This window comes from Ostrinia furnacalis, unplaced genomic scaffold, assembly GCF_004193835.3.
Source record: "Ostrinia furnacalis isolate ACB-3 unplaced genomic scaffold, ASM419383v2 OfSCF7056, whole genome shotgun sequence".
Lineage (NCBI taxonomy): Eukaryota > Metazoa > Arthropoda > Insecta > Lepidoptera > Crambidae > Ostrinia > Ostrinia furnacalis.
The window spans coordinates 270,710-285,023 of record NW_021137295.1 but is presented as its reverse complement, the minus strand read 5'-3'; the positions used below and the strand labels follow the sequence as shown (position 1 = coordinate 285,023).

The 14,314-nt window shown below is 35.2% G+C and overlaps 2 protein-coding genes across 4 annotated transcripts in view; one reads left to right on the top strand and one right to left on the bottom strand.

The window, feature by feature from the left end:
- Positions 1–14,314, top strand: part of LOC114363286 (proteoglycan 4) — a 103,939-nt gene that overhangs the window by 79,600 nt on the left and 10,025 nt on the right. The gene's annotated exons all lie outside the window — the stretch shown is intronic.
- On the bottom strand, positions 2,662–12,407 carry LOC114363287 (uncharacterized). Of its 3 annotated transcripts, none has more exons than XM_028318965.1 (2): positions 10,149–12,353; positions 2,662–3,573 (listed from the first exon to the last, which is right to left on the bottom strand). In XM_028318965.1, exons 1-2 carry the CDS (start codon positions 12,150–12,152, stop codon positions 2,959–2,961), a joined length of 2,619 nt encoding a protein of 872 aa, XP_028174766.1. In that variant the 5' UTR covers positions 12,153–12,353; the 3' UTR covers positions 2,662–2,958. The 3 variants fall into 3 exon arrangements, with proteins under 3 accessions (XP_028174766.1, XP_028174768.1, XP_028174769.1); XM_028318967.1 differs by lacking the exon at positions 2,662–3,573 and adding an exon at positions 3,781–5,551 and having other exon boundaries at positions 10,836–12,407; XM_028318968.1 differs by lacking the exon at positions 2,662–3,573 and adding an exon at positions 3,781–5,561 and having other exon boundaries at positions 10,846–12,407.

Below are 14,314 nucleotides of genomic sequence, written 5' to 3'. Positions count from 1 at the left end.
TAGACAGCCTTAAGTTCACTATGGCTGTACATTAGCAGTGTAATAGCATTATAATAGCAGTTTAAGTAGTAACATCGGACTTAAGGCTGACTTACGGCACTATATGGGACGCAGTGTGAACCATACAACGTACGTGAGTGTAATAAAGAGTACCAAGTGGCTAAATGCACAGCTTTCAAAGTTATAAAGTCCGACAAAAGTACTCCAATTCTACCTAAAGTTCACGTGTGTCCTAAATTATTTCCACATTTTAATATTAGTTTGGTATTTGTACGTGAGTGCCAAGGGGAAACAATTCGGGCGGATAATCATTTATGCAAATAATAACACGGGTTTTAAATACTTAATAATGTTAATGCCATTGGGAATGCAACTTTATCGTGAAATGTATACATATTTACAGCTAAAATATTTACGCGCCTCTGTAAAAACGCGATATTCATTTTAAAATATTTAAAACTGGCTGAGAGGAAATCTACAATTTTCAGTTTTTGATATTGTATTGGCATTATAATTATATTACGGTAATTAATTATAACATGAAACCAAAACTCAATCGCTCTATCTGCGAATTTTGTGATAAATCTGCATTAATTTTGGAGATTTATTTGGTAAATATTTTAGGTTATGTAGAACAAAATGGTGGAAATGAAATACGGCTATGTGAACTGTTATAACTCCAATTTAATGCGGTGAGCGTATATTAGGTTCACATGTGTTCTGTTAGAATGCTGTTATCTATATTAAGTTCCACATTTGTACCACTACAGCGCTAATGTCTATAAATTTATTCTAATGTGAACTTATGTACAGCTTTAAGATGTACCTAGTTCAGGTCAATTGTGTATCTTTAATTCTTTCAAATACTGAAATTTTAGAGATCCGCAATAAAAATTATTAATGTCCGTTAAATCGCCTAGCCCAGGTACTAATAGTCAAGTATGAATACCTAAAGCATCAGACGGTAGTGTTCCCGGTTTAAATTCGTTTATTATGCCTGACAATTTATTCAAAGCGGAATGAGGAATACGATTTTCAATAGCCCATGTTCTTATTTTTTTGCTAAAGGTTAAATAATTGTCTAAATCAAAATTGTATTCACTATCACTAGAACTGCAATCATCACACTCTGATATCTGTATATTTTGAAGGGAACTTTCAGGTTCAGGCATAATATTTTCCTCTGCATCATGTACAGAACCACCATAAATACAACTAAAAACAGGCTTGGGGAAAAGTGTAATAGAATATCACATTCACATTCATTTTCAGCTTAAAGCAAATAAGAGTAGTACTTGTGGACAAATAAACTGCTATTGATGTTAATGGACAACACATATAGTCCTTTTAACAGCCTACAGTGCACATGCGAACCATTGAAACACTTTTGTACAGATAGTAAAAAAAGGTTATTTTATTAACACAAACAAGTCCTACTACAGCTACTAGCTGTATAACAGTCTAAAACAAGTAAACATAACAGCCTTTGGCTTTATAAATGACCACGTGTGTTCTATTAAAATGCTAGCTCTATAACATCGTACAAGTAGGCCGTTAAACAGCGGTTGCCGTATCTCTACCCTCCTATAATGCTCTTAGTCAGACGGCTGACTAATGGATAGTTGTTAGAGTATTATAACACCAACAATCGTATAAAAGTATAACTCTACACTAGTCTATACTCCTATAAGTCCCTTAGACAGGTATAGGTGTAATTAATTGCAATAATACAGCTTATACATCACGAGTGAACTGTACTAATGCTTTAAGTACACATTGGAACTAAATGTGAACTCTTAAATGGAGTAAAATGCTACTTGGGATGGGTCCATATTGGCTCACATAATATTCTAAATCCTATTCTTTGTCTTACTACCGATTTGTGTTCATAATAATCTTTCTTCATAATTTTATTTTTCATACTTTTTTATTCATACATTTTTACTACCTACGGAGCTTATAACAGTTAGTGATCATAATTTTTTTATCAATACTGTTACTACCAAGAACCATTTTGATTTTTTTTTGAGACCTGTACTTCATAACATTCAATCATATTGCTTTAATTAATAATGTTCTTACTAAGAACATACTTCAACTCATAAAGTCATTGTTCAGAATAACTTACTTTATAACAGACATTTTTTTTAAATTCAAATAATATCATTTAACAAAGTAGATAAGCATGCAGAGCATGCAGCATGCATCCATGCATTGCTATCTCCTCGTCTCCGGCGCTGCGGGATGTGCAGCCCTTCCGTCCTTGCGTAACGAGGCTCAGGCACCCACGCTTGCTTCCGCAGCTTCGGCTTTTTGCCATCTCCATCGGCGCCTTCGGATGGGTATCAAACAAAGAAATAAAAGAAGGATTTAATTGGAAGAGATGTCGCCCGTTAAGCGGAAGGTCGTGGGTTCAATTCCCGCCTTAGGCAGTTCGATGTTTTTAAGTTATTTATAATTTTCAAAAAAAGAAATAAAACTTCAAAAATAAGTTGATAATTATTTAATCTTAAACGAAAAAGATACTTTTTACAAAAACCTTACCAACGGAAAAAATAATATTTTTGACTACCAACTATCGATTGAAAACAATTAAAATATAAAAAGTTTAAAATCTTACACACAGGAGGTACTGACTAGTTAGATCTGCATTTCTGTTACAAGAATACAATGAGTAATTTGAGTTTTACATAATAATTAACTGGATCATAAACTTTTTGATCTATGACAATAATCTTACAGCTAGTTTTTAATAACTAAATTCAGTGCTTTTAATTAAACAAGTTATTCACTCATTCAAACTTTATAAGAAAAACATTTTCAGTTCTTTAGCGTCTACAATAACAGTTGTATATTGTGACATAACTGGCAACAAATCACAATTTTCCTATAGATAAACAACTAAACTATATATATCACATACTAAAGCACGATAACTATGCAACTAGTTATGGTGTCTTAAAAATACATATACTCTGAGTGATACGCTAACGTCGATGGAAGATAATTATCATGATGATTATGATGCATTACAACATTGGGACGACGAATACGTCTTCGCTTGACATAAGTCCGACGCGAACGGTAGGGATTTGGTTTTGGTTTCGGTTTCGGAGGTGCCTGTTGCACAATCCGTTTGCGTTGTTTATTGGGTTTAGGAACCATTTTCACCAGATTGGCTTTACGCTCCTCTACATTAATAAAAGCATTAATTTCATCATCTGTCTCAAACTGCCTTACATTCTCAGCTTTAATCCTTGCAATCCGATCTATATACTTATCACACACTTCAAAAAATTCACTAACACTGACATCCTTCACTAGGTTCTCATAGCTCCGGAATACCTTTTCTATACATTCAATAACAGTTGTTGGGAAAATGGTCACTACATCGTCCTTAAACGCTTTCCTTTTCAAAACATATGCTTTATATTCCTCCAACGTAGGATATTTTTTGCGGTCTCTTACACAACGCAAAAACAAATTGTAATATGACAAAACTCTATCGAATTCCAATTTATCAAGAGGCTTGTATTTAACCACAATATCCTTTTTGACATAACAAATTACAACCTTCTTAGCTTTCCTGTACATTTCGGTGTAGTAANAGTAATGGTCCGATTTGGATAATTCAAAAAGATATATCTTTCTCATGTCTTAAAGATTAACGTAGATACTAGTTTTATTGAATTTTCTACAACAGTACTGATCCTCATAGCCGAAAGTGTCGGACTCACTGAGTTGTGACTGAGTCGTGATCCGGGGTCCGGGGAACGCGGCGCGGGTTTGAACCCCTTCGCTGCACTGGACTATTGTGGTGAACCCGCGTTAAACCCCAGTGACAAGCATTTAGCTTGTCACTAGGGTTTAACGTGTTAATTGTAGTAAGTTTGTAATAAGTAGGTATCTGACTAGTTTATTTGCATTTCTGTTACAACAACACATTGAGTGATTTGATGTTGAGTGTTACATTGACTAGTTTATTGTATGTATTTCTGTTACAACACAATACATTTGAGTGATTTGAGTATTACATAATAATTAGCTCGGATTGATCTATGACATTTGGATCTCCAACAAAAATCTTACAGCTAGTTTTCAATATCTAAAATCAGTGCTTATAAGTTATTCACTTATTTAAATTCTAAGATACAAACATTTATAGTACATACTTTGTAGTTAAAGCATTTAATAACAGTGTAACATAGCAACAAATTATGATTAATTATCATATTTATATAAACAAACTACTAAGAAACTATACAACTAGTTACGCTAGTTATGGTGACATATTTTACGACCATATTGAGTTTGAGTGAACCACTCACATCGGTCTACGTCTTCGCTGAAAATACGGCCATCGAGGATGACGGGAATAAAGTTTTGGTATCATCGGTTTCGGCACCGGTGGAACCATCGGTTTGCGTCGTTTATTGGGTTTACTCGTACGAACTATTTTCACCAAATTAGCTTTACGCTCCTCTGCTTGAATAAAATCATTAATTTCATCATCTGTCTCAAACTGCCTTACATTCTCAGCTTTGATCCTTGCAATCCGGTCTATATACTTATCACACACTTCAAAAAAATCACTAACACTGACATCCTTTAATAGTTTCTCATAGCTCCGGAATACCTTTTCTATACTCTCAATCACAGTTGTTGGGAAAATGGTCACTGCATCGTCCTTAAACGCTTTCCTTTTCAAAACATATGCTTTATATTCCTCCAACGTAGGATATTTTTTGCGGTCTCTTACACAACGCAAAAACAAATTGTAATATGACAAAACTCTGTCGAATTCCAATTTATCCAAAGGCTTGTATTTGACCACAATATCATTTTTGTCATAACAAATTACAACATCCTTTGCTTTCCTGTACATTTCGGTGTAGTAAGATGTGTTTTGGTCTATCATAAAATAGGGCCGGAACGTTGTTTCGCAGATCTGTAGCTCTGAGTCATCGATGTCATGCAGAGTGTAAATATAGTCATTCAAGATAACCCTCTCTTCGATGTTGTCAACTAACATTTCCTTGTGGTTCAGTTTCAAGTAATTCAGTTTCTTTAAATTCTCAGAATTTTGTATTTCGCAAACCAGGAAACCGTCTTTCTTTTTAAATATTTTCTCTAAAAAATAACAAACTTTGTCCTTCTGCTTTGTAATCTTCTTCAAAGTCATTACATGCCTGATTAAATCTACTCGTTTCTTTATAGATTCCAAATATAAGTCATACTCCAGATACTTCAAAATTTCAATCATACGATGCGCTACGCCGTGGTACATTCTCAATCGTTCGTGTGAAAAATTGGCAGGATCACTTTGAAAGATGATTGTGGACAATTCAACGCAGTACCACAGTGCGGTGGGTAATGAGGTATTTTCTGTAGGGTCCAGTGGTAGTGATGACAGTCCAATTCTGCAAACCGTGGTACTTACACGCCTTAGCATGTACTTCTTGAACTGTTCAAGCACATTTTTGTCCATCCACTGCTTCTTTTCACAAATCTTCCACAACACGTAGTAAAACAAACCGATATTGTACTTTACTTTTTTGGAGTTAACCTCGTAAGACCGAAGAGCAAATTTTNTCATTAAATTTTAAACAAGTCTGTACACTGCTTGGGCATATGAGACCATCGGTTATAATGTACAGCAATTTAATTTTGTATTCGCCAGCAATGTTTTCTTTTATCCACTCTATAATTGTTTCTGGTAAGGTACCTCCACCATCTCCGATCAATTGATTATATGTATTAACAGCAGTACTTTCGTTGATCTCCTCACAAATGTTCCCCCAGTGTAAATAAATTATTTTTGATTCTTCAGTCACTGGTAATTCACTTTTCATACAGTTCACGTCACGTTTGAATTCTTCGAGAGTTTTGAGTCCATTTCCGTGATAATATGGGACACGGTTTGTCGAACCCGAAAAATCTTTCGCGTAAATAAAATAATTAACCATTTTGCTAAAGCGTCTTGGGACCAACAACACAGGGACCGAGTGGCGCGGCCCCGTGCAGACTGATGTGGAACGAGCGATGCGCGGGCGGGGTATTAGATATTATGACGTTACAATCGCGCTGCAAAAAAGAAACAGAGGAGTATTGGAGTCGAACATAATGTTTTATTTTTTTTAACACAAAATTACACGCGTTTTATTTCACCGGTAACGTATGATTTATATGTATATTTTTAAAGGTAGTTCGAATCTTAGTAGCTTTGCAATCATTAAGTAAGCAGTTAATTGGTCTAGCACGTATGACGCCATAACTCAGTATTCTCAGTATACTATTTGCATACACCGTTTCAGCCAAATGACGTCCACTGCTGGACAAAGGCCTCCCCCAAGGTTTTCCATAATGAACGGTCCTGCGCTGCCCGCATCCAGGCTCTTCCCGCGACCTTCACCAGATCGTCGGTCTACCTAGTAGGAGGCCTGCCTACGCTACGTCTTCCAGCCCGTGGTCGCCACTCGAGAACTTTTATGCCCCGACAGACATCGTCTCTACGAGCTATGTGCCAGGGATGTTATGGATATCCGTAACCGAAACTTTCGGATATCCGAAATAAAAAAAATATCTGAAACCGTAACCGTAACGGTTTACATGGTCTAAGTTAGCTAAGTATGTAATAATAACACTGGAAGCGTAGTCGAGGCGTGAGCGAGACAGACAGATCGGGGCAATATGCGAGCGCGTACGACTACTCTAGTGAGCAGCGGAGTGACCCAGCTGTGACGCGTAAAATACGGACTAAAGAAAATTTTATAAACAAATTAACTTTATGAAAAACATTTATTTTTCTTTTGCTTTACATTTTTCACACGTTTCAACATAAACTGTTAAAATTTTTTCGGTGATAAAAATGTAGTGGTGTATGTAAAGGCATAACAGCCTGATTTACCTTTATAATGCCATCTAGTATCCATTTTTATTTTTTTATTGCTTTTTATTCGATGTAAGTGTGCGGCCATGAATGAACAACTATTGCAAATTGCATTCTAAAGCACAGATATCCGTAACCGTAACCGAAACTTTCGGATATCCGAAATAAAAAAATATCCGAATTTTCGTGAAATTATCTATACAAAACGCTAATTTCATAGGTAATTCGACTCTATTACTACTCTGTTAATGTGTTGCTGAGGAAAAACTCGACTAATGGTGACTCAACTCAGTCTATGACCTCAATCAGTCGTGACTCAGTCTAGGAATCAGTGTGTGTAGAATAACTACATACAGGGTGACTTTTGTGTTAGTATCCAAATTTGAATACCTATAATAATAATCTATGATTGGAATTTTGTAATACCACCTGGAGGGAAAGTACTTTTAATAATGTGGTAAGTAGTAAAACTTAACTTAAAGAAAACGTTCATTTATTTTTAAAAAGAAAGAGTAACTGCATTCAAAGATTTCCAAAAAATTAAAGTTTTCTTGAAGTAAAAACTTCTATGAGTACTTTCCCGTCAGGTGGTATTACAAAATTCCATTCTGTATATTTTTATCATTTTTGTTCACATTTTGTATCTCAATAAGCCGGCTACCTATCTAGATTGTTGGCACTTAATGTACCTATCTAATTGTTACCATGAATTTAAGAGGATTCCGTCAACTGGGACCGCAATTAACTGGGACCGCGGTCCCAGTCGCCGGATGCGTAAAAATTAAATAATTTTCTTCCGGCGACTGGGACCACTCAAGAATTTTAGTACTGTACCGCTTTTGGATTGAATAATATTTTCTTTAAAGTTATCTATGAGTGGTCCCAGTCGCCGGAAGAAAATTGTTTAATTTTTACGCATCNGCGTAAAAATTAAATAATTTTCTTCCGGCGACTGGGACCACTCAAGAATTTTAGTACTGTACCGCTTTTGGATTGAATAATATTTTCTTTAAAGTTATCTATGAGTGGTCCCAGTCGCCGGAAGAAAATTGTTTAATTTTTACGCATCCGGCGACTGGGACCGCGGTCCCAGTTAATTGCGGTCCCAGTCGCCGGAAGCCTCGAATTTGAATTTAATGCACTAGCTTTTGTCCGTGGCTTCGCCTGCGCGAAATTTTAATCTGTCACAGATAAAGTTAATGTTACAGGTGAGTTAGTCAAGATTTTCTATGTCTAGTACTATAGTTTGCCGTTAATCGTTATTTATAAAATTTGAAGCTAATGTTTATCTTGCAATATACGAGTATGAGCCAAAGACATAATCCCAACTAATATTATAAATGCGAAAGTAACTCTGTCTGTCTGTCTGTCTGTTACGCTTTCCCGCTTACACCTCGCAACCGATTTTGATGAAATTTGGCATAGAGATAGTTTGAGTCCCGGGAAAGAACATAGGATAGTTTTTATCCCGGTTTTTGAAACAGGGACGCGCGCGATAAAGTTTTTCTGTGACAGACAAAATTCCACGCGGGCGAAGCCGCGGGCGGAAAGCTAGTAATCTATATATATAAAAATGAAACCCGTTTCGCGTTGTCACGGCATCACGTGTGAACGGCTGAATCGATTTCGATAATTCTTTTTTTTAAATGTTTGTGGAAGTCCAAGGATGGTTCTTACGGAAAAAAATATTAAGAAAATCTCTACGCTAAGGCGGTACGAAGTTCGCCGGGTCAGCTAGTGTAAAATAGTTTTTGAGTGATAAAGGGTCAAAAGTGACTTTAAGTAGTCCGTCTAAATATACAGGGTGTTTGGCGGAAGGTTAGACAAACTTCCCATTTGAGATTTAAGCATACATACAGACGGACAGGAAAGCGACTTTGTTTTATATTATGTAGTGAGTTACAAAATTAACACTTTCTTTTGGCGCGATATACTATGGACTACATACAATATTATTTTGGCTAAGGGGTTTAGTGATTTAAAAAAAATTGTAGCTCTCGCCTGATAGATAATAAATATGTAAAATAAAAAATATCAGTAGATACCTGATTACACTTGCTATGGATGGGTCAAGGAAACAAAACTACAAAAATAAGTTGATGATAATATTTTAATCTTTTTTTACTAAACACATACTACATATTTACAAAAACCTTACAAACAGTCAGAAACAATAATATTTTCAACTACCTACTATCGCTTCGAAACAATTAAAATAGACAAAGTTTAAAATCTTAGACACAGTAGGTACCTAGTTGACTAGTTAGATCTGTATTTCTGTTACAAGAATACAATGAGTAATTTGAGTTTTACATAATAATTAACTGGATCTAAAACGTTTTGATTAATGACAATAATCTTACAGCTAGTTTTTAATATCTAAATTCAGTGCTTTTAAACAAGTCATTCACTCATTCAAACTTTATAAGAGAAACATTTTCAGTTCTAGCGTCATTGACGCTGCGTCAACAATAACAGTTCTAATTGTGACATAATTGGCAACAAATCACATTTTCTTATACATAAACAACTACTTAAATTTTATCACATACCTACTAAGAAACGATAACTATACAACTAGTTATATGTAGTTATGGCGTTTTAAAAAAACATAATTATACTCTGAGTGAAACGTTAACGTCGATGGAAGATAATTATCATCATCATAATCATCATTATCATGATGATAATTATTATCATGATAATTTTGATGCATTACAACAGTGGGACGACGAATACGTCTTCGCTGGACATACGTCCGACGCGAACGGTAGGGATTTGGTTTTGGTTTCGGTTTCGGAGGTGCCTGTAACACAATCCGTTTGCGTTGTTTATTGGGTTTAGGAACAATTTTCACCAGATTGACTTTACGCTCCTCTACATTAATAAAAGCATTAATTTCATCATCTGTCTCAAACTGCCTTACATTCTCAGATTTGATCCTCGCAATCCGGTCTATATACGTATCACACACTTTAAAAAAATCACTAACACTAACATCCTTTAGTAGGTTCTCATAGCTCCGGAATACCTTTTCTATACTTTCAATCACAGTTGTTGGGAAAATGGTCACTACATCGTCCTTAAACGCTTTCCTTTTCAAAACATATGCTTTATATTCCTCCAACGTAGGATATTTTTTGTGGTCTCTTACACAACGCAAAAACAAATTGTAATATGACAAAACTCTGTCGAATTCCAATTTATCAAGAGGCTTGTATTTAACCACAATATCCTTTTTGACATAACAAATTACAACTTTCTTAGCTTTCCTGTACATTTCGGTGTAGTAAGATGTGTTTTGGTCTATCATAAAATAGGGCCGGAACGTTGTTTCGCAGATCTGTAGCTCTGAGTCATCGATGTCATGCAGAGTGTAAATATAGTCATTCAAGATAACCCTCTCTTCGATATTATCAACTAACATTTCCTTGTGGTTCAGTTTCAAGTAATTCAGTTTCTTCAAATTCTCAGAATTTTGTATTTCACAAACCAGGAAACCGTCTTTCTTTTTTAATGCTTTCTCTAACAAATAACAAACTTTATCCTTCTGATTTGGAATCTTCTTCAAAGTCATTACATGCCTGATTAAATCTACTCGTTTCTTTATAGATTTCAAATCTAAGTCATACTCCAGATACTTCAAAATTTCAATCATACGATGCGCTACGCCGTGGTACATTCTCAATCGTTCGTGTGAAAAATTGGCAGGATCACTTTGAAAGATGACTGTGGACAATTCAACGCAGTACCACAGTGCGGTGGGTAATGAGGTATGTTCTGGGGGGTCTAATGGCAGTGATGACAGTCCAATTCTGCAAACTGTGGTACTTACACGCCTTAGCATGTACTTCCTGAACTGTTCAAGCACGTTTTTGTCCATCCACTGCTTCTTTTCACAAATCTTCCACAACACGTAGTAAAACAAACCAATATTGTACTTTACTTTTTTGGAGTTAAAGTATGTCGCTGATAAAATGTAATCATTATATTTATCGAAGTCACCCGTATTCACGAGCACTAGGCCGCCGTGGTATGGTCTTCTTGTACGAGGTTCTTCCCTTGAAGTTTTTTCTAGTAATTGTTTGTAGACATTCAAGGTATAAAAGTAACCGATTGTCTCATTCAGATCGGTATCGTTCAATAAAAACAATGGACACTCCATCGTGGATTTGAATTTCGAGAAACTCGCCGGCGCCGGGGCTGCCTCTGTATTGGCATGAAAGATAATCTTGTCCAGAAGATTTAACTCTGTAATTAGTATTACAGGTATTCCTTTCTCGTCATCTAGAATGATGTCCGGAAACTCTATCTCTTGGTCGGTTTCGAAATCGACATCAACAATCTCTTCTTCAGGAACCACATTGCTGTAATTGATTTTGAATTTCAAAGCGTCGAAGGAATAAGACTTTTTGTCACTCATGATGTAATTAATTAAAGTTGTGATAGATTTGTCAATATCTATTCTTATGTCATAGTCAACCCCGCTGGTCAGAATTTTGTACCAGTTTGTTTTCTTGAATTCGCTTAAAAATGTGGTTTTATCCTTAGTGTCCAAGTTGGAAGTTATTTTTATCGCCGATAAGTCATTGAACAATCTCTTCCTCAGCTTCTTCAGCTCTTCAATTTCTCTGAGAGCCGTCTCACTTCTTTCTTTTGAATTTAGGTACTTTAATTTGATATACGATTTCAGTTCTTCTTTTTCAGTAGAGAAGTTGTCGATAGTTATTGTACTATAGTCACGTTGTTCAGAAATATCGATGTTATCCAATAATTCACAGTTGCGGTAAATTTTACATCGGCCTTTCAAAAACGACGAGGCGACCGATAAGTCGATAGAATCCAAGTTTTCATTTATTCCGTAAAAAACAACAGACTCATAATAAACATTTTCATTAAGTTTTAAACAAGTGTGTACACTGCTTTGGCGTATGAGACCATCAGTTATGATGTACAGCAATTTAATTTTATCGCCAGCAATGTTTTCTTTTATCCACTTTATAATTGTTCCTGGTAAGGTATCCGTACCATCTCCGATCATTTCACTGTATGTGCTAACAGCAGTACTTTCGTCGATCTCCTCACACATGTGCCCCCAGTGTAAATAAATTATTTTTGATTCTTCAGTCACTGGTAATTCACTTTTTATACAGTTCACGTCACGTTTAAATTCTTCGAGAGTTTTGAGTCCATTTTCGTGATAATATGGGACACGGTTTGTCGAACCCGAAAAATCTTTCGCGTAAATAAAGTAATTAACCATTTTGCTAATGCGTCTCGGGACCAACAACACGGACCGAGTGGCGCGGCCCCGTGCAGACTGATGGAACGAGCGTGCAACGAGCGGGGTTTATTTAAACGAGTATGCGCAAAACGAAACAGAGGAGCAGTGGAGTTAAACAAAATATATTTTATTATTAAAACTACAATTTTTATATGTATCAATTGTACACACAAGCATGATTAGATTACTTATAAAGGTAGGTTTATACTCGTAAATACCTACAAACACAATTATTTTGCACACTTACAAGGGGCACCTAGATTTTATGTAACTATATCATGGCAGTAAAGGCTGGTTTGCACGAAATAAGCGGTAACTAAATGTTAAGTTAATTTTAAGTGACTAATTAAACTCAGAATTTAGTTGCTTTACCTACATGCAATTTAATCACTTAAAATGATGTTGCCTACTTAACAACTTAATGCGTGTAAATAAGCTTTAAGTGTCGACTGTCACAAGTAACTGCAGGATATGAATGCCATGAACATATTTATTCAAAGTTATTGCCAAAAATGGTATAATGTCTGGTCTTCCAGCTCAAACCAGCTTTTCGAATACTACATATTTTTAAACTGGGTGACTTTTTGTTATGAACCAAATCCAAATAAATACCTTTCTCTCTTAAATAAAAAATAAATTTTCTACATACTTAATAATATTTTTACCGAAAAAAAAGTATAGGTAGGTAATTCGGCTCCATCCATTGCCACTCTGACTCTGTTGTGTTGTTGTGTTATTGATGACTCAGTTCAGTGTGCGTAGGATTTCAACAGATTATATCACTTTTGTTAATGTTTTGTAAATACGCCTGCTTGGTAGCCGGTAACTTGGTAGTCAGCGTCAAATAGTTCGTAACACCTAAAGTGGTAAAAAAGATGACAACACAACATTATTCTATTGTTACAAAGAAGTGTTGCGAAGTTATTGGATATTTTGGGTGTTACGATACTAGAGATGGGTCATACTAGGTCAATTTGATACTAGGTGAACCTATTCCTAGTATTTATTAATACTCGATCCAAATACCTATTCCACCTAGTACGTAGTAATTTAGCATACTTGACGTGACTAGTGCGGACTAATCCACGTAATATGACTTTAAAATACATTTTTTTTTAAAAGATACAACCGTATTATGAATAATGCAATTTGAAATTGAATAATAATTCCTCCCTTCATACTTCAACAGGCTTAGGACTGTCAACTTAAAAGTTGGCGTATTTAAAAGATGTCACTTTCATAAAAATATTTACACATTTTTTCTTATTTACATAAATATTATTATGGTTTGACTACGTTTGTGTGCGTTTGCTTCGTCGCGCTCAAATTTGTTTGGTCAGACAGAGACGGAGTGAATCTCTACGTTCGCACATAAGCTTACTAGGAGAAAGCGAGAAATACAAGGTGCGCGTAATACACGACTACGGATTACGCAATAATAACCTCTATTACTTTGCTGGTAGGGTCGGAAATCGTGTAATTTATAAAATACTAGGTGGATCAAGTATTTAAAAAATTGGAATAGGTGCCGCCTAGTACTGTAAAATACCTAGTGTGTGGATCTGTTCTAGTAAATACGTCTCATCTCTATACATACGAACTATGAACTATTTGACGCTGTATGTATATGAGTGCCTTGATTGTTTGTATGCATAGACACCTATACTGCCTATACAGGATGTAAAGGGCTATTTAAAAAGCATACATATAGCGATATGTGTGTATATTCAGAAATTATTACTATGCTTACACAAATCTATTGTAAACTAGCAGATCCGGCGAACTTTGTACCGCCTGAAATATGCCTTTGTTCATCAGTAATAATATAATTTTTCAATTTTTATGGAGCCTATTATACTTACACGTAGTGTAAATAACAAATATTTCAAAGAAAACATCCTAATATTAAAATATTAATCATCGTAGATCCTGGCCATACTTAATTAAATTATACCTACTATCAAGAATTAAATAAAACATTACCTTACTGATAATACTTATTAATAATCATTTTGTATTGTATTTAAAATGAACCCACACAAAAGCCCAAAATTTCAATGCTTACAACATAATAATAAGTATTACACAATGTTGCACTCGTATTACGCAATATTTTGAAATATTATGAAATAAAAATACAA

Excerpts from the sequence above, each read along its gene's own strand:
- LOC114363287 (XM_028318965.1), bottom strand. The coding sequence starts at position 12,152 with ATGGTTAATTACTTTATTTACGCGAAAGATTTTTCGGGTTCGACAAAC. Across the intron at positions 3,574-10,148 it reads TGTACAGGAAAGCTAAGAAA|GTTGTAATTTGTTATGTCAA; the intron begins GTTGTAATTTGT and ends AAAGCTAAGAAG.